General features: G+C 44.0%; 1 protein-coding gene across 1 annotated transcript in view; it reads left to right on the top strand.

Annotated features, from left to right (window-relative positions):
• Positions 1-21,046, top strand: part of LRGUK (leucine rich repeats and guanylate kinase domain containing) — a 113,945-nt gene that overhangs the window by 38,247 nt on the left and 54,652 nt on the right. Inside the window, exons 8-12 of the mRNA XM_070425050.1 lie at positions 2,922-3,002; positions 5,691-5,777; positions 7,454-7,560; positions 12,467-12,586; positions 19,167-19,263. Of these exons, the coding sequence (XP_070281151.1) occupies positions 2,922-3,002; positions 5,691-5,777; positions 7,454-7,560; positions 12,467-12,586; positions 19,167-19,263 (492 nt within the window). The remainder of the gene's footprint in view (positions 1-2,921; positions 3,003-5,690; positions 5,778-7,453; positions 7,561-12,466; positions 12,587-19,166; positions 19,264-21,046) is intronic.

Genomic DNA, 21,046 nt, shown 5'->3' on the forward strand with positions numbered 1-21,046 from the left:
TATTCACTTGGCTTTAGCTGTGGAAACACTGCTGTACCTCCCATGATCTTGTAAACATCTCTTTTAAGTTCCTTTGCAAATGTTTATCATCAGCTGGTGATTTGGGGGCCTTTATCACTCTTTACTCCGTAGTCCTTGGTAGGTTTGATGTCATGTCTAGCATTTACAACTTATCCCCCAAATGTTAACTCTATTGTAACCTCAGTCCTTCTAGAAGCAAAATATTGGTCTGGGAGTTACTTAGAGAATGTCATTTTGCTTTTCTGAGACTTAGTGTCATCATATCACAAATATCTATATCTATCTGTCTTCTGTCTGTCTGTCTGTCTGTCTGTCTGTCTATCCATCCATCCATCTAGCACAGCCCCCTTAGGTCTGGATGGTAAGGCGTGGTGAGCATGGCCAGAAGGAAAAGGCAATGAAATGAGTCCTGTAAACCACTCCCTATGAAGCCCAAGCTGACAGGCCTCTGGAGGGTGGGGAGGAGCTAACAGGGAGAGGAGTCTCGAGAAGAGGACCAGACTAGAATGGGGACCAGCTCTGCTGGTGTGACATTCGTGCAGCAGATGGCTGACGTTCCTTTAAGAATAAAACCATTTTGGCAATATTCCCTGTAGGTCATTTGGGGTGCGGTGTCCCCACTCCGTCTCTAATCATCAGTGATACACACAGCCACGGGCCTTGGCATTTGAGGAGAGAAGACATGGGGTGGTCTGCTGTGGGGGTAGGTCTGCAGGACTGGGGGCTCAGGCAGGGCAGTCAGGACCTGCGCACGTGGCTAACTCAGCAGCCATAGGAACTCGAAGCCAGGCTACTCCACACCGGCTCCCGTCTGCCCTTACCAGCCTCATCCTACCTTTGAAAGGACTGGGAGGGAAGCTGGATTCCTCTCATTTGACTGTCAAAAACCCAGTGATCCCAGCTGGCATCTTAGTGGTAATATAACTGCGTGGTCCATGATCATTCTGTCTGTGCTGTTTGTAACATTTGAAGACCTTTCCATGTCAGTCACCGTAGATGTCACCATCTTCCGGATTGGATGTTATGTGACTGCACCATGGCTCATTTAATCGCATGATGGTGGAGCTTTCGGGATTTAGAATATTTTAACTTTTACTAAAAAACAGAGCATTCTTTTATCTAATGTTTGCCTGTCTGATGATTTCTTCAGGATAAAACTCCTGAAGTGGGATACCGGTGTCATAGCTTATGCATTTTTAATGCAGATTGCCCTTTAGAAAGAGTGTGCCAATTTCCACTCTCACCAGCAGTGCTGTGAATGCCCGTGGCCGGACTTGGTGAGACATGGTGACATTTGCGTTAGGACCAACCACAGGAGTGGTGTCTGTAGGGAAGTCATTCCATAGTATGAGAGTTATGACTGAGCCAATGGGAACCAAGTTTACCTTTCTACCCCCTGAATAATGCAATATTAAATATTGATTCTTGTATCTTATAGAGGACCCACATGGCAGTCCAAGGGGTAAGCTATTCATCTTATGGAAAAAGCTGTGGGTAATAGCCTAACATTGCTATATCCAGATTAATGTGGGCAGGTTGTATATTGTATCTCGGAATTTGCCTTTCTTATTGTATCTGTGAAAGTAGCATCCTTCAAACATGGAGTGGATATTCTTACCCTGATTTAGCTTTGGGAATAGTTTACATTTTCGCTGTGTTTTGTGGTTGGATAACTCAGGATTCTCAGGACTCTGCTGTTGGGGAGCTTTTACAATGTATGCAGGAATGAGTTGGGTGGGGAGAAATATAAATGAAAAGTGCTTATTAATTTTTTGCAAAAGTTAAGTATCTATATCCTATATAATAAATGGCTAATATGCAAATTGTCCCCTCGGGAGTTCGACCACTCACTATGACATGTGCTGACCACCAAGGGGTGGCGTAGAATGAAGGAAAGCCCTGGCTGGCCCTGATTGCTGGCCAGGTCTAGTGACCCTACCCATGCACGAATTTCGTGCACCGGGCCTCTAGTTTGAAATAAAATGGTAATTATGCTAACTACAGGAAATTTAAGGAAAAGTGTTTGTCTTTAGTTTAGTGGAAAATTCAGGCATGGTGCAACCCAACCTCTATTCTTGGTTAAATTAAGGACACCTTTTCCCCCTTACTTTTAAAAGTTGTGAAACTTAACTTACATACATAGAAGAGAGTATAAACATAACTGTACATTTAACAAAAAGCATTAAGGTGAACACCTGTGTAACACCCATGTTGAGAACTATGTCATACAATTTTCATTTTTATTTTTCTTTAAAATAATGATCTCTTGTTAAAAATTATAGAGCTGCCTGGCTGGCATGGCTCAGTGGGTGAGCATTGACCTAAGAACCAGGAGGTCACAGTGTGATTCCTGGTCGGGGCACATGCGGGGTTGCAGGCTCCATCCCTAGTAGGGGGCCTACAGACCACGGCCGATCAATGATTCTCTCTCATCATTGATGTTTCTATCTCTCTCTCCCTCTCCCTTCCTTTCTGAAATCAATAAAAAAAATACATTTTTTACAAATGATAAGAGCTACACCTGCTGTAAGAAGGCTTCACTGGGCAGTGAGCCAGGGCAGCAGAAGCTGTGCTGAGGGGCAGATTGGGGACTGGAGGCTCAGGAAGGGGGATGTGGGGGAGAACAGGTAGCCTCCACATGCATTTTCCGTGCCATTTCTCTGCTTCCATGTGCCGTTTCACGTGTGCCTGTAAAGCAGCATGAGGAGCACCTCACTGTTCTCAAGCCGGAGAGGTTCTGTGAAACTGTGAGAGTCTCATTAAAGGGCTGGATAGTCGACAGAGCAATTTTTAAAATAAGTTGGACTTAAAGGATCCACGGCATCCCCTCGTATATGATCCTTCCTACTGTTTTTGTGCATTCAGTCTATTGATACTGTTGTGTCTCTTTGGTGAAACAGATTGCTGAGCTGGGTGAAATAGAATACATTGAAAATCTACCCCTCCTTCGAGTTCTCAATCTTCTGAAAAATCCAATACAGGTAAGAGATCATTTACCTCAGGGAGGGGATGAGGGCTTCTTGGAACTCTTCTTCAAGAAAGCTTTTGATAAAGAGCATCAGGACATGAGTGCAGTGTGTTTATCTTCATTCTCAGTCTCTTAGGAGGCAAAGAAGAGGGTTAAGCAATCAGAAGGGTTAGGCACCCTGGGCACCTCTGTCAGGGGAAGGAAGCCTGAACGGGTCCACTCTGTGTGGTACCTGTGAGCCATCCAGGAGGTGGCCAAGATCCCGGGAGGGAGCTGCTGAGGTGGGGGATCAGCAGCCTCTTGCATTAGAAGATGCATGGTGCTGGGGTGTGGACAGAATGTGGTTCCTGTTTTGTAACAGGGGAAAGAGAGTCTAAGATTAGATACCTAGAGTAATTGTCTGCATATAGCTGGGAAGCAGGTGTTGTAAAATGATTAAAGAAAAAAATGTATTTCCCTGGACCCTTCACATCCAGGAATCTGAGACCCATGACTGTTTTGCAGGCTCTGGCTTCACTGATGAATCCTTTCTCCTGGCCCTGGCCTTTGTGTGTCTGTCCTCATTCCCTTTTCTACCTATACCCTTTGCTTACCTTTCTGTAGACTCTTGACTTTGTATGTAGCTCTGAGTACCTTTGTTTTTGTGATCAATGTCTCTAGAATGGCAAAAAGAAATGAAAAATAAGATTTAAAAGTAAAAGCAATGCTTGGTATAGAAATGGTGGCAGGCATTACAAGCAGCTCTGGAAAAAAAGCAATGGGGCTTACAACAGCCATCACCCCCAGCTTAAGATCCGTAAGGAGTGTCGGTTCATGTAACAGACATTGTCATCTGTAAGATGCATCAGTCACTAACATCTTTCCCTTCAAAGAGGCGTAGCTTCATGATACAGAACACGTTAATTGCATTTTTAAAGGGCAGATAATCCTAACAGCCGATGGTAGGGAGTTATAAAGAATTCATTCCATGAATAAATATCATTTTATTATGAAATAAATTCATAATACTGTTGAGTGCCGCTGGCAAAACACTTGGGCATCTGTAAATATGTCGGCTGAAACTCAGAGCGAAGGCAGAGTCACGCCCTGGGGGCAGACCTAATCAAGAGATTGGGACACCACTCAGTTTGATGTGTTAAGGGGGTGGAGCTCATGATGTTGCCAGGAACTCATGGCCCACCCAGATGTGATGTAACTTCCTGTTATTCGAGTATTTAATAAATCTGCCTCTGTCCCTCCATCAGAGGGCAGACGCCACACTGAGGCCCAGCTTTCACTCTATTTCTGTCTCAGTCTTGTTTTATTCATTTTCCCTTAAACCTCGTCGCTTTCTAATCAAGATTCATCAACCCCTGAGTTCTCTCTCTCTGCACTGGTCGTGGGAAGAGAGAACCCCCTCCATATAATACATGATACAAATTAATAAAAAATAAAAATAAAAAGTCATAAACAAGTTAACAAAGTAATAATAAATGTTTCAATATTTGCAATTCTGAAACTCTTTGGAGTTAGAACAGCAATTTTCACTCAGTGTGCCCCAAGAATTTTTGGAACATGCAATACCTGACTATTTAGTCAGGGCCACTGACCTCTTTTCCCTTAGATTGTCAAATAAAAACAAAAGACAAAAGCCAGTCGGTGTGGCTCAGAGGTTGAGCATCAACCTATGAACCAGGAGATCATAGTCAGTCTCTCTCTCTCTCTCTCTCCCTCTCCCCCTTCCTTTCTGAAATCAATAAAGAAATTTAAAAAGTGAAAACAGCCAAAGCAACAATAGCCATCTGGTATGAATGCACTGTCTTGAACCATATATATGTAGGTCATATAACAGAGTTGCATCTTATTGTTCATGTCACATAATAAGATTGCATCTGTTGGTTAATTCTTGGTACCAGAAATCCTTATGTACACATATGTAAAAAGTTACTTTTAAAAAATATATATATATTTTATTAATTTCAGAGAGGATAGGAGAGGGAGAGAGAGATAGAAACATCAATGATGAGAGGGAATCATTGATGAGCTGCCTCATGCACGCTCCATATCAGGGACAGAGCCCGCAACCTGGGCATGTGCCCTGACTGTGGGGAATCGAACCGTGACTTCTTGGTTCATAGGTCGACACTCAACCACTTAGCCATGCCAGCTGGGCAAAAGTCACTTTTTTAAAAAAAGTCACTTTGGGAGCAAAAAAGGTAGGTAATTACTGTTGTTATTTTTGTAAATCAATCAAAATTATCCTTTTTTTGTCAGATCAGTAAAAAATATATTGTATTTTTGGTGTGCTACAGAATTTTAGTAATTACTTTATGTGTGCCAGGAGATGGAAAAGGTTGAAAATGGCTGAGTTAGAAGATAGGGTTTGAGTTGCTGGCCATGGATCCTTAGATGGAATGCTTCACCCCTAAGGCTCTTTAGATATGAAGATGCTCACACCTGTCCCGCTTGCCTCACAGGGAGACTAACAAGATCACAACTTTGAAGAGCTTTATAAGTTGCAAGGGACAGTGTGCATTTGAGTTGTTAATTTAATGGGGCTGATAAGTGTGAAAATGTAGAGGTGTGTGTGTGTGTGTGTGTGTGTGTGTGTGTGTATGACAGGGTAGCAGGTGATAGACCAATGCTCATGAAAGTAGAATGCTGGTGCTTTTTAATTTGGAAAACAAGGGCAATTCAGTTGTCCTCTTGATATTTCAAATAGGAACACTGTGAATATTGGCTCTTCGTCATTTTTATGCTACTACAATTAACGGAATTAGATCAGAAGAAGATTACAGTGGAAGAAAAGGTATGTAATCATATTATTTCACGTGTTTCTCAGTTAATAAGCTGAAAAGCTCACACTGCCTGCTGCAGGACCAATAAAATCGATAAATGATGCCCATAATCAATTTACATGTGAATTAATGGTTTGTTCAGGGAGTGCTTCCTTGTCCTAGGATCAATCTGTTTAACCCTCTTCAAAGCTGAACATCAACCTCAGTTCAGCAGCAGCATTGCATTTCTATAGGCCAGCAGCATTCTGGCAGATTATTAATTTAGATAACTGTCCTATTTAGAGGGTGTGTCATTCTATGTGCTACTCTAAAATAGATTTAATCATGAAATGTATTTTATTGTCATTTTACCATATACTCGAAAGGTACACAAATGAATTACTACTCTGCTATTTTAAATCCTTAATTCTGCTTTTTAAGATAACTAGAGGCCCAGTGCACAAAATTTGTGCACTGGGCAGGGGGAGGGGTCCCTCAGTCTGGCCTGTGCCCTATAGCAGTCCAGGACCCCTTGGGGGATGTCCGCCTGCCAGCTTAGGCCCACTCCCTGCGGGGATTGGGTCTAAGCTGGTAGTCAGACATCCCTCTTGCAGTCTGGGACCCCTTGCTCCTTACTGCCTGCCTGCTCACTGCTTCTTACCACTTGGTTCACTGTCCCTTCCTTAGTGCTGCCACAGAGGCGGGAGAGACCCCCACCACTGCCGCTGCGCTTGCCAGCCGTGAGCCCAGCTTCTGGTTGAGCGGCACTCCCCCTGTGGGAGCACACTGACCACCATGAGGCAGCTCCTGCATTGAGCATCTGCCCCCTGGTGGTCAGTGTGCATCATAGCAACCAGTCATTCTGGTCGTTCTGCTGTAACGGTCGCTTAGGCTCTTATTATATAGATAATACATCTGGACACAGTTGCAGAGTAAGCAGACCTCAAAAGCTAGCACCTGCCTCCCCTCCACCATACCTGTGCTAGCCGCTATGTCTCGCTTTAGTGACTGGTGATTAGGGATGTCTTTCAATGCACATTGAGTGGAATGGAAACAGGCTTAATGTAGAGAGGAAGGTATTTCATTTTATAAATGCCTTTCTGAAATCTTGGTTAAAAATAGTTACAGACAGGAGTCTGTTGTTATTCTCACAACCAAAGGTACTTATTAGATTTCTCTTTTCCTTTAACGTTTTGCGAAGGAAATATAATTCAAAGCTATAGGTTATGGAAAGGTATGGCAGACAGGATAATGCATTTAGAGGGATGGCAAAAACAAGGGGCTGGAGAGCCATACAATATGAGGAAAAGGCCTAGGTCTTTGGACAGAAGACGTTATGTTAAAAGAGGAGGAGCTTTGGGTAGAATTTGAGATCATCAGAATAGCTCTTGGTGAGATGGCATAAGAAGAAAATTCTGCAGCATCAGCTACCTGGAATCTGCAGCTGAATTTTATTTCTTCCTCTTCTACTAACAGTTGGGATGTTGACTGTGTTAAAAGTAGGGGATCGAGGGACTCCAGCTCAATATTTTAAAGTAATTATCATTATTTAGGCTTGGAGACTGAGCACAAAGATTCATGAGCATGCCTTACATTCTTTTTTTCTACCTGGTTGCATGTCTAGACTGATTCATTAAAGACAATCTGAGCCTTGTGTGCTTTTTAGAAATGCAGTCTGTTTCCCTTTGCATTTCTGATTCTGAAACAGGTTTTCGCAGTAAATAAGTACAACCCTCCCCCGGAAGTGGTCGCAGCCCAGGATCACCTGACCCAAGTTGTCCACAGCGTGATGCAGCCGCAGAGGATCTTTGACAGGTATTCGCTAGAGATTCTTGGGGTAGAACTTGGGGCAGCGAGCATGGGGCACCCCATCCTTTTCCTAGGCTTCCATTTTGTGACCCATTCCTTTTTCACCTCGTCTGAGGGAAGGGGCCAGGGGTTTATCTGATCGGCCGAGTTGGCTCGATTACAGCATTTTATCCATCACATGCTTGAAGATGGGCTCTCTCTCGGTGTTTCCCCAAGTGTGGTGGTGAGTAGGTTCATTGTCCCTCTCTCATCTGGCCTCTGAATGATGGCCAGCCTGTGACATGGGATGGTGAAATAATAATAATGAGTAAAAAGAGTTTGTCAGGGTTTTTGCTGTAGGGTAGAACCACGGACGATCGTGATCATTTCTGTCCACTGTACATGTTTCCTTAGCTGTGAGTGGAGGCTGGACCCCTGACAGGGAGCATCCCAGGAACGCGGATTGTTAGAGCCCAGGAGGCAGCCCGCTGGCCGAGGGAAGCCTGCCAGTCTTGTCTCATGGGTGCCCTCGGAGCAGGCGCTTGCCTTGCTTGAACACACGAACAGTCTCTCACCTCTAAGTTCGGAGACAGATTACCACGTTTTCTCCTTTCCTTTCTAACCGATCTGTTGGAGCAGATGGCCATTTATGCTATAAGTATAATTCAGAAAGTCTACCAAGACCCAACGGCGTGCTTAAAATACTTGTAAGATCTTTTGGTTATAAATGGCTTCTCTTCTTCTTGTGATATTTGCTCCTGTACGTCACATGGTTTCCCACAGAGAGCAAAAGGCTTTACTTTGCATCCAGGACATGATTTTTTACATGTAATTTAATAATACAGACATTGACAGTTTTATACATGTTTATGGTAGCCCTCTAGGTGAAATGATTTATCATTTACTTGCATACATCTGGAAAAGCACATTTGATTTTTTTTTAAAGAGCATTTATGTCCTCATTGTGTTTCTTTTTTAGTTTATGAAGATTGCTAGTTGTTTCATGCTTTAGGGTACATTTATATAAAAATATGTATCAAAAAAATTTACAACAGTGCCTGATAAACACATATTTCATCATCATTTCTGGCTGTTGAGCAGGTAAGTGCGAATGGCCAAGCAGCCGGGGCAGGGGGCAGTCTTCATTGTGAAAAACTCGCAAGGGCACTGCCCGTCCCACTCTGGGCCAGCACACAGCTCTCCGGGAGCCCAGAGGAGGAACCCTGACGCTTGACCTTGGGGCTTTTGTGCTGCATTTTGGGGGAATCACTATCCTGCCCTGCCATGACTGGGTGAGGATACAGGATTAAAATGAGCCCGCAGAACCTTGACTCTGGCCTGGTGGTTGCTGAGAGCTTCATGCTCTGGACTGACAGGGTTCTGCAGACTCTCTTGTGCAAGTCCTGTCTGAACTTTAAAATCTTCCATTTCTGCCCTAGCTGGTTTGGTTCAGTGGATTGAGCGTTGGCCTGCGGACTAAAGGGTCCCAGTTTTGATTCCAGTCAAGGGCACATGCCTGGGTTGCTGGCTCGATCCCTGGTAGGGGATATGCAAGAGGCGGCTGATCCATGACTCTCTCTCATCATTGATGTTTCTCTCTCTCTCTCTCTCTCCCTCTCCCTTCCTCTCTGAAATAAATACAAATATATTTTTAAAAAATCTTCCATTTCCCCCAGAAGCTCTGGTTTGTTTTAGTGAGAAATGGTATTTTCCAGTCACAATCTGAGTGCCGGAGACAATCATGGCTATAGAGTTGGTCATTGTTTCTAGGCCTTAGAGTGGGCCGAACCAGGAATATATTTATTTATTCCTTCCTTTCTTCTCTCCTTCCTTCTGTCCTTCCATCCATGTAGTCATCTATTCTCTCTATCCTATTTGCACCTATCTATCTACATCTGTCCAAGCTGTTGATAGATATCTAATCTACATCTGGATAGATCTATCTGTATCAATCTATAAATAGATGATAAAGTACCTCCTCACTTCACATTGATACTTGCAGTTCAGTTTCAAGATTACAGCTGAGTTTTTGCTTCACCCCCTACCTATTTCATCTGAACCTCCTTTTCTTCCATACCAAGGACATGGAGGATGGAACTAGAATATCCCATCATTACTCTTTTTAAAAATCCCACATTACACCACAACAGTATCAGAATAACAATACCAACACCCCCACCAACATGATTACTGAAAGCACTGAACGTATCTTGCCTATATTCTTCCCATTACCCAGCCCCCATGTTTCATTATGGCAAAATATATAGAGAATAAAATGTGCTATCTTACCCATTTTAAAGTTCGGTGACATTAATTATATTCACAGTTTTGTACAACTATCATCACCGTCTTTTTGCAAAACTTTTTAATCACCCCAAACAGAAACTCTAGCAATAACACCCAGTTCTCGGCTACTCCCACTCCCAGGTAACTTCTAATCTACTTTCTGTCTCTATGACTTTGCCTATTGCATATATTTTATGTAAGTGTCAATCACCCCATTTTAAAAATAGTGTACTGTATTGATATTGTCAGGACATATATCCATCACAGACTGCACACTCGCCTTAGCTGTCACTTAGTCTTGGCTCTGTGGGTAGTTTAGTATTCATTGCTCACTCCCAGCCCCTTGTATCGATGTCTCTTGAGTCATTTTGCTTATATGAAGCTTGTTCTCTAGGAGATTCCTTAGGACAGTCTATGGCAGGGGTGGGCAAATTTTTTGACTCGAGGGCCACAATGGGTTCTTAAACTGGACCGGAGGGCCGGAACAAAAGCATGGATGGAGTGTTTGTGTGAACTAATATAAATTCAAAGTAAACATCATTACATAAAAGGGTACGGTTTGTTTTTTTTTTAGTTTTATTCATTTCAAACGGGCAGGATCCGGCCCTCGGGCCGTAGTTTGCCCACGGCTGGTCTATGGGGTCAGTATCCCTTGTTGATGGTATTCTCTTGCCCTTTATACTGAAAGTCATTTTTGCTATAATATATAAAGTCCATGGCCCATTTTTCCTTGAATATATTGAAGCTGTTACTTCATTTTACTTTGTGCAAAATATTGCTGTAAAAAATCCAATGACAATTTGATCTCCTTTCCCTTATAAGTCATGTCATCTCTTTTTCTAGCGGAACATTTTTTTTCCCTTTTTTTTCTAAGTCCAGTAATTTTACTAGAGTACTAGTAAAATCTTGGTATTCGTTGTTCTGGCTAATATTCTCAGGTATGTTGTGTGTTCTTTCATAAGATACAGTTTTGTTTTATTTCTATTTCAGGAAAGTTTTCTTTAATTACAGCCTTTAATATTTGTTCTGTTCTTTTGCTTTGGTTTTCTTCTTGAGAAAGAGGATATTTATTTGCTTATTATCAATATTTGTCACTTTCTCTCAAAGTTTTCTTCTCTTGAATCATTAAAGAATTATTTTGAAATAATTTTAGATTCACATGCAGTTGTAAGAAATAATAGAGAAATTCTATGTATTTTCACTGTCTCCCCAATGGTGACATCATAGCAATAGTAGAATATCAAATCCTGAAAACTGCCATGGATGCAGTACCAGCTGTATCAGAATTTGCCACTTTTGCATGTCCTCACATGTGCAATGTTATCACGTGTGTAGATTCATGTGAGCAGCACTACAGTCGAGATGCAGATGATTTCGTCACAAGGTCCCTGCGCTTCCCTGTTATAGCTGCAGCCGCCTCCCTCTGAGCTGCCCTGAGCTCTGGCCACCCGGAATCTGTTCCCATCTGTCTAATGTTGTCATCGCAAGAATGTCATGTAAATGGAATGATGTAGTATATGCCCTTTGGGATTGGCTCATTCCCTGGAGATTCATCCAAGTTGGTGGGTTGTATGAGTAGCTCATTCCTTTTGATGGCTCAGTAGCATTCCTTGTGTGGATGCACCACAGTCAGTTGAGGGATTCGTACAGGCTGATTCTGGTTCCGGCTGTTACACCACAGCGGCCGTGAACATTCCTGGACAGGTTTGGTGCATGTGCAGCTCCAGCCTGCCCGCTTCCCAGGGGACCCCATTGGCTGCTCGGGGTTCCCTTGCTCTCAGATCCCTCACATGCTGCCCCATTGCTTCCTCCTCCGTCTTCCTGCACAGATTTGCGGTTCATGGAGATACCTTGTCCCCTGGTTTGTGATACATGTTTTCCGGGGGCTTTTGTGCTCACATTTTTCTGTTTCTCTGTGGGTTTTCAGAGAGGCTGAAGCATCGTGCTGCCACCACCCCCATTCTTCATAACATTCACCCCTCAGCCATCTGTTTATTTTAAATGTCCCACTTACTCTAGAATTAGTGTCATGAGTGGAGTCCAACACTTTAGCTCCCCGTGTTGCAGGAGGTTTTAGTACTCAACTCATTCTTTAGGCGAGCGTCTCAGGCCCAGCAGCCATGCCGACATTCATACGTCAGCTCTTACTTATTAGCTGTTCCTTTGGGCAAGTCAATTAACCTCTCTGTGTTCCAGTCTTCACCTGTTAATGGGGATAATGATAGAAATATCTCCATTAGCTTCCTGTGATGACTGAATGAGGTAAAACATGTAAGACTCCTAGAATAGTGCCTGGGACATAGTAATTGCTCAGGTAAGTTTTAGTTATTACCGTTTCTTTGCATATCAGTGTTCTAATGCAATAGGTAGGGATGTTAAAGTGAAATTCTCAGAGGGCAGTCTTACTTATTTCATTTTGAAATTCATAGGGGAATACTTCATCAAGCAAGACTTAACATACCTTACCATCTATTTTCTTTTTAAGGAATTGTTAAGTTAGATTTACACGGACTTGGATTTCCCGGGTTGTCTGTGCTTTGAATGTATTTTTGGCATCGTATGGAGGGGGGCCCGCCTGCTGTGCGGGTGCAGCCAGCACCCCGCCCTGGCGGAGCAGGCCCCGCACTGACCCTGCCCTGTGTTGCAGCACCCTGCCCAGCCTGGACGCCCCGTACCCCATGTTGGTCTTAGCCGGTCCTGAGGACTGTGGGAAACGGGAACTCGCCCACCGCCTCTGCAGGCAGTTCAGCACTTACTTCCGATACGGGTAAGTTTGCTCATTGGCTGGGGAGACTGGAAGGTTGGAGATTGCTAATTTTGACTATTGATTTGAAGCAAGTTCAAATGCGTGCATAGAAGGCTTATCTGCATCTTCGCCATTTATTGCACTGTTATGTACACTGTATTTTTTTTTTTACTTTAATCCTTCAAATGTTTATCTTTAATTCAGTGACAACCAAAGCACTCTCCAAGGTCAGGGAATACACGTGTTTTAATGACGCAGAGAGGCGTTGGTACGCGGGCTCATCTTGTCGCTGGGCGGGGCGGCAGCACAATCACAATGTTGTGATGTGTGACAGGCAGCCTCCCAGTCTCCCACGCCCACAGCACAGCACGCGGATCCTCATCTGCACGCCCGCCCGGCTTCCTCTCTTGAGCCAAATTTCGGGAGAAGGACTGAGAAGTGGTAGGCAAAGCCTTCCCTTCCTTTCCCGCCGGTTAGCACTCAGCTCGCTGCTGCTTTTCTGGACAAATATTTTGCTGTGTAATTCCCTAATGACTTAGATAAAATAGAGGAAATATCCAGGAAACTAGAACCTCCATGAGAAACCTTCAGCTGGATGTACAGACTTCCAAAGTGTTTCCGAGAATCATATTAGAATGATCACTGTGGTCTTTCACACCGGTTTCCTCTTTTATTTTTCCTGTGTGGCAACGAAATTACTTTTAGATTAGTGGTGTTTGTCCGTGAGCTGAGGATGTGACTGCGAAAAGATATATAGGACAGCGAGGAAAATAAATGCAAATTACGTTCTAATGCTGTTACAGGAAACTTCCTTCCCTTAAGCTGCACATGTTCAAACAGTGCAGATGCTATTTAAGCAGGTCCGTTATTCAGATATCTAAAATTACATTCCTCATCCAAACAACCTCAGGACGCAAATACTAAAGAATAATGTACTCATTAATATATTTGAAGTACCCTGAGGTAACACAAGTAAATTAAAACTTAATTTTAGAATAAAACCGTATGGAGTGTCATTATACTTATATAGGGGCACTTGGACCTGTAGTAAAAGATAAGTGAACCCAGAGAGCAGAAGATCAAACCAGGGCAAAGGGGTGTATCCTGCCTATTGAGCTAATACGTAAGCTTGGAACCTTCTAGAAAACCAAAATGAGGAGAGCCAAGATCTTCTCTGATCAGGATTCCTTGCACTTCCTGGGAGCCGATTACACGGCCAGTGGTTGGTGGCCTGCCCCTCAGGTTCGGTTGTGGTATGCACTGCTGAGGCACGCTGGGTCAGACGTGTCCTGGGAGGTGTTTAAGAACTCACCACCCAGATTCTGGCCAAAACCGGTTTGGCTCAGTGGATAGAGCGTTGGCCTGAGGACTGAAGGGTCCCAGGTTCGATTCCGGTCAAGGGCATGTACCTGGGTTGCGGGCACATCCCCAGTAGGAGATGTGCAGGAGGCAGCTGATCGATGTTTCTCTCTCATCGATGTTTCTAACTCTCTCTCTCTCTCCCCCTTCCTCTTTGTAAAAAATCAATAAAATATATTTAAAAAAAAAAAAGAACTCACCACCCAGATTCTGACCCCGTCTGCCTCTGCATTCTCACCTGGATGCGCCCCCCAATTATCCATTTTCATTACATCCCATATTTCCCCTCTTAGAATGCTTATTCATCATGCTTGTGATGGATTCATCTAATGTCTGTTTTCCCTGCTCATCTGTAAGCCCAATGAGGGTAGGGACTAAGGTCTGTGATGCTCACCACTGAGTTCTCAGGGCTCAGCAGGTGGCAGGCACCTAATACACACATGATAAGTACTTGTTCAATCAATGAGTTACTGGTTGAGTGAGCAAATGGATGAACTAATTAATGGTATTATATGCAACTTTCGTGGGAAATGACTAATAGGAAGCATAGGTGATTTCCCCCAATCTCCACTGATGGGTATAAGAAAAGATGGAAGGGTTCATTCATTTGTTCATCCATTCTTTCAATAAATATTTACTGAGTTCCTCCCAGAAGCTAAGCCTTGAAGATACAGTGGAAAGGAGATTGGCAAAGTCCTTGTCTTAATGAAATTTATAATCTAACTAGAGGCCTAGTGCACAAAATTTGTGCTTTCGAGGGGAGGAAGTTCCTCAGCCCAACCTGCGCCCTCTCGCAGTCCAGGAGCCCTCGGAGGGTGTCTGACGGACATCCTTGGTGCTGCCACAGAGGCAAGAGAGGTTCCCGCCACTGCCGCTGTGCTCTCCATGAGCCCGGCTCAGGGCTTCTGGCTGAGCAGCGCTCCCCTGTGGGAGCACACTGACCACCAAGGGGAAGCTCCTGCATTGAGTGTCTGCCCCCTGGTGGTCAGTGTGCGTCATTCCGCCATTCGGTCAATTTGCATAGTAGCCTTTTATTGTATAGGATAGGGAACTCAAACCTGAATGGTGTTATGTGCGATTTGTAAGGAGGCAAAAGATGGCAGAACAGAAATCCTAAAATTAGCTGGTGCTTCTGTGCTATTACTGCTGCCGCTGCTATTTTTCTCCTCTGGATGGAATTAGTGAACCTCCCTCACTGGTCCACAGCATCGGCCAGCCGTTCACTGCATCCCATGGGGCAGAGGTCAGAGCTTGTCCAATGGCAAATCACTGCAAGAATTCCAACAAAGTATGAATCAAAGACCATGTCACTGGTTAGATAGCTAGTAATTTCATCCATTGAGAAAATAAGATAGTTACTACAATTTTATGCAGCAGCTTTCTGATTAAAACCAATAATAAAACCAGAGCACATCACAGCAGGTCATTGCTCTTCTTTATATTTTCTTTTATTTTATTCTTCATCCAACATAAATGTTATTGATTTTTAATTAAGTGAAAAGAGAAAAGGCATGAATACAGTTTCACTGTGGATGTATGCATTTACAAGGCACTTTCTCTCATTTGCTTAAATCGTTCCTTTCCCTCCTATGTATTTTATTTTCTCCTGGTGTCCCGTCTTCCTTTTTAAATTGCATTGACCTAAGACCAACATATTCAATGACGTTCTCATGTGCTAAATTGCATATCCAGATATATAAATAGTAAAAGCATAATTGGTGGTATAACAAATGTCACTGTGGCAGAGAGATTGTGCTCTTGTCTTAGGTTTGATTTTACTATTTGTTTCTGGTTTTAGAAGTAGATTGAGCCCGGCCGGCATGGCTCAGTGGTTGAGCGTGGACCTAAGAACCAGGAGGTCATGGTTCCATTCCTGATCAAGGCACATGCCTGGCTTGCGGGCTTGATCCCCAGTGTGGGGTGTGCAGGAGGCAGCTGATCAATGATACTCTCTCATCATTGATGTTTCTATCTCTCTCTCCCTCTCCCTTCCTCTCTGAAATCAACAAAAATGTATTTAAAAAAGAAAAGAAAAGTAGGTTGGATATTCTTTACATGTGTTATTAGTGTCCTGGGAATGCAGGTTTACTGCCTTTGGAGTCTCTCTGTTTCCAGCCTTAACATTGGTGTCTTTCTGGAAGAGAGCTGGACAATGAGGGAAACACAGCAACACCAGCCTGCCCGTCCACCTTCTAGATTTAAGACCGTCTAAGTCAGCAGTTCTCAACCTGTGGGTCGCAACCCCTTTGGGGGTCTAATGACCCTTTCACAGGGGTCCCCTAAGACCATCGGAAAACACATATATAATTACATATTGTTTTTGTGATTAATCACTATGCTTTAATTACGTTCAATTTGTAACAATGAAAATACATCCTGCATATCTGATGTTTACATTACGATTCAGAACAGTAGCAAAATTACAGTTATGAAGTAGCAACGAAAATAATTTTATGGTTGGGGGTCACCACAACATGAGGAACTGTATTAAAGGGTCGCAGCATTAGGAAGGTTGAGAACCACTGATCTAAGTGATCTGAATAGTCATGAAAGAAAATTGTATTCTCCCTTATCTAGTACTTTCACTTTTCATGACCTTTGGCATGATGTTGGCTACTAAATATATTTTACTTTTAACACTCTAAACAGAAAAGTAAAAAACCACAGCTATTTAGCTAAATGGGCTGGCATCTAGAATTACCTGGATGCAATCTAATCTAAGCTGTCTGTTTATACAGATGTGACCAGCTAGTAGACAGCCAGTATCTGATCATAAAGGGTCTCTGAGCAGGGGAGTTGGCTCACAGCCTTGTTTGGGAAGCACACCCTATCGGCATGCATTTGGGGAGGGTTTGGGAAGGGCAGGCTGGAGACAGGAGACCAGTTAGGATAAGTGACAGGTGATGATGGTGTGAGTTAGAAAGGGGTGTGTTGTTACTGGAGAGTGGACAGCGGAGTGGCTTCGTGGAATTTGACACTCAGATACATCTGTGCTGGAATCTTCCGTGTTGCTGACCTCTTACATGTGTCCAGCAGTTCACTGACATATTGCACTGAGCGTTGGGAACAGTTTCATTTGCCTGCCAAATGCTCGAGGAACACCTGGGCCTTTGTGGATGCCATTGAAAGAGCTCACTACAGTAATCTGCTTGAATTTAGATGTGCTCACAGCCGAGCCTCTGCCTAGATGTTTGCGATGACAAGGAGTTGATTATTTCCTGAGGCAGTGTGGTCAGAACTGAGATTCTAAGTCTGCATGCTACTTCCTCACCCGCCCGCTAGCTCTTCCGAGGTATGGTTTTCTTCCTGTCCCGTGTCCTTGGTACTTGAACACCCCAGTATTCGGCCTGGCCTCTGGATTCCTTTCCCTGCTGACCCTCTCCTCCTCTGCATGGACTGGGTCTGTGAGGATCCTGGATGATAGCTGGCCAACGAATTGGCCATCATAACGTCCAACTCACCTCTAGACTTTCAGGGCGGTGTCGTAGCCTGGGGTTCATCTCTAACTCCGTTCTTTTGTCAGTTAAGTGAAACTAACAGGGAATATGGCTCCCGTTACAAACCAGGATCGAACTAATTGACCGTGGTTTAACGATGTAAATTATGAACTCAGAAATTTAAGTTGCAGTTGAAATTGTATTTACAGGGGAGATAAAGGATAGCAAAAGTGATGCCAAAGCAGATTTCTCTGTCCAAAATGTAGCATTATTTTTTTTTTAAGTTTAGTGAAACATGCTTTCACTACGAAGTACTTCTTTTTAAGATGTTCATACTTGGCAGCACACTCCACAGTGAATGTTTCTGTGTGTGAAAAAGGATGACAGATTCAAAAGCCTCAGGTCACCTCAGGGCCTTCTTAGTGGAAAGTTCCGCAGTGGGTGCAGCTCTGTCATCAGCATTCCCCACATCGGTGACGCCATTTCTCCCTTTACCTGCTAGAAGCGCCACATTGTGCTTTGCTTTGTCTTCCTTTCACAAATTCTGAAGCGACTCCTGCCGCTCGGTTCCTGTGTTGAGCGTGCAGATTGGGCGCAGTGTGTAAGGCTACGCTGGGGGTTTGATGCCCGGCCACTGGTTTATCTCCCCTGACTGTCAAGGACACCAGCAGTCAGAGGGTCTCAGGTCCCTGCCAGGGTGTGTGAGGAAATGCCAGTGTATCCAAACAACAGAACCAATGTCACCATGACTTGCCAGTCTGCTCTTAGAACGTCTCTTTCCTGAGTATACGGTTTAAGTGTGACGTCAAGACTTAGTATTTACAGAAGTCAGAGTGGTATGAAGTCAAGAGACCTGAGCGAGGTGGGACCCACAGTGAGTCCTGGGAGCGACACCAGGCTGCTCTGTGGCCTCAGACAAGTCATGTTAGAGTCACCTCTGAGATGGAGTTTATTGCGGCTGTTGTCCACTTCACACATTGCATTTCTTCATTCGTGTTACAGATAGTCAGTGAGTGTCTACTGGGGACCAGGCATTGGGAATGCAGCAGGAACACGGCGAATTAGATCAGTCCTCCCCTCATGATCCCCGTGTCCTGCTGGGGAAGATGGGAAAAAACCTGGTACCCGGGGGAAAAAAGGCGGTTTGGTGAGAGAGAATTATTGGGGGTGTGGAGTGGCAATGCTATTTCAGACAGTTGAGTTGAGACTTCTCTTGAGCTTTGGAATCCTGGGCTCCCAGAGGAGGTTCACGCACAGTGTGCACACGTCCTGGCAGCTCAGGGAACAAGCTCACTTCTGCCCTCAGGCAGCAGGGGCGGTGGGTCCCGAACAAGCAACCTGGCTGCAGTCAGCGCAGGCGCCAAGGGATGGGAGTGTAAAGAAGAGGTGCAGACTCCAGCGATAAGGGCTCAGGAAAGGCTTTTTAGGGGAGTGACACTGAAACTGAGTCCTGAAATCACGTGGGCATCCAGATGGAGGGATGAGAGAGGAACGTGGAGAACGTGCCGTGGATCAGAGACAACATGAAAACACTTGGGTGGAAAATACGTAAGCAGTAACTATTGTTCTACTCCCCTCAGTGTTATTACGTGATGGCGGAGGAGGTTGCTCAGAAGGTCACCGGTAACAATGAGAGAAAATATTGTGTTGATAATCCAAACTTTGTTTCAGCCCTATGGAGTATAATAACTTAACGATTTATGGGTCAATTTCAGTTTTTTCTAATATACCTTATACTGAACTCATTTCCATTTTGAATTTGAAGTTACGAGATACAGACTAGATGATCTGTTCTATGTTTTCAGGGCCTGTCACACCACAAGACCCCCGTACTTTGGAGAAGGGGATCGAGTTGATTACCAATTTATCTCTGAAGAGGTTTTTAATAAAATGGTGCACATGGTAAGAATGTTCTCCTTTATTTTTATTGTACAAGAAATACATGTGCTCTGGTAGAAATATTGGAAAACAGTAATAAAAAGAACAATTACATTTTGTGTTTGTTATGAGAGATGTATTCTTATTGGGTTGTTTTTCCTTAATCCACTTAATCCATCATTGTCCACAGGTTGCTTTATTTTATGATCTTAGAGAAAGTATTATAAATTTTCAATATGACTGATGAGTAGACGGTTTAAGAAAATAGAAGTAAAAGCACTGTGAAAAATGGTTGTGATCTGTGTTTATCAGATTCTCCTGTCATTAATCAGATTTTACTGAAGACAGACAGCTCTTACAGACCTACGTGGTGCACGGAGCTTGCGAATTGAGCATTCCAGGGGGTGGGTTCTGCCCAGAGACCCTCCTCTGTTTGCTGTCAGTGGGGCTCTCTCATTGCTGCCTCCTGGAGCACTATTTCATCACGGTGTGTTCCATGTGGCTGTCCTGTCCCTGACCCCTAGGCAGCCTTAGCCATCCATTATAGCACCCTGTTTGGGAAGTTCTGAGTCTTGGAGGCCAGGCAGTTCACTAGTGCACCAGGAAGGCTTGCTGTTAAGGGGAGCTGCCCTGCATTAGCCTAAAACAGGCGCTCTGGGCAATCAGCCTCAATTTATTTTCCTGAAACCCTAATAATCTAATTGCTAGTAATTTATGACACCCTTGCTGCTGAGTTCATTTTCTTAAAGATAATTTATTTGTTCTTTCTTTTTTATTGAATTTATTGGGGTGACATTGGTTGATAAAACCATATAGGTTTCCATAAAATGTAATCTGCATCCTGCATCGTGCGCTCACCACCCAAAGCAGTGTCTCTTTCCATCCCCATGTACCCCCCTTTGCCCACTTCTACCTGCCCCGCCCCTCTTTCCCTCTGGCTATCACCACACTGTAGTCTATGTGTCATATATATATATATATTTTTTTTTTTTCTTAATCCCTTCACTTGTGTTCTTTTTTGACCTTCACCTGCAAAGGGAACCCCCACAACCCTCATTTGTTTTATTTGTCAAAAGTGTATGCTCATGTCAATACACGTCCACCCGTGACCCCAGTGGAACTAAAGGAATGTCTCATGTCTTCCTCATTAGCAGTGAGTGTGAGCCTATTGTCTCTTCACCAGGGGCCTTGATTCTGTTTATATTATCGTTTGTTCCATCACCAAAGGAATCCTGCACCACTTTTCCCCCTGAAATTTACAAAAGGGCCAGATTAAGTCTGTTTCTGCTTTTGAAAGACCACCACCCCCAGTGATGCCCATACAGCTGCATCCTCCCTGCCTCGTCCCCTCCCCTCCCGCCCTCCTTTCTGTGCCCCACCTTCCCCAGTAATGAGCCTGGCTTCTGCCTCAGTGCACATCAGCACAGAACGTTCAAGCACAGACCCCGAAGCAGTGGCGACAACCGACCAGCTGCACCACGGAGCACGTTTCCTCCGACATTTGCTGAGAAGCCCTCCTGTCCCAGGCCCTTTCCCTCTGACCTTGTCAGAGGCACATCTCGGCGATGCTGTGTATGTTCCCGCCTGGGCCCCGTGCTGACAGTTCAGTTTACTGTGTCAAGAGTCCTCTGGGACGTCACAGTTCTGAAAGCTTTAGACCAGGGTCCTCAAACTATGGCCCGCGGGCCACATGCAAATACAAATACTGTATTTGTTCCCGTTTTGTTTTTTTACTTCAAAATAAGATATGTGCAGTGTGCATAGGAATTTGTTCATAGTTTTTTTTTAAACTATAGTCCGGCCCGCC

The sequence above is a fragment of the Myotis yumanensis genome, unplaced genomic scaffold (genome assembly GCF_028538775.1).
Source record: "Myotis yumanensis isolate MYYU_CA2020_CCGP unplaced genomic scaffold, mMyoYum1.0.hap1 SCAF_9, whole genome shotgun sequence".
NCBI classification, from domain to species: domain Eukaryota; kingdom Metazoa; phylum Chordata; class Mammalia; order Chiroptera; family Vespertilionidae; genus Myotis; species Myotis yumanensis.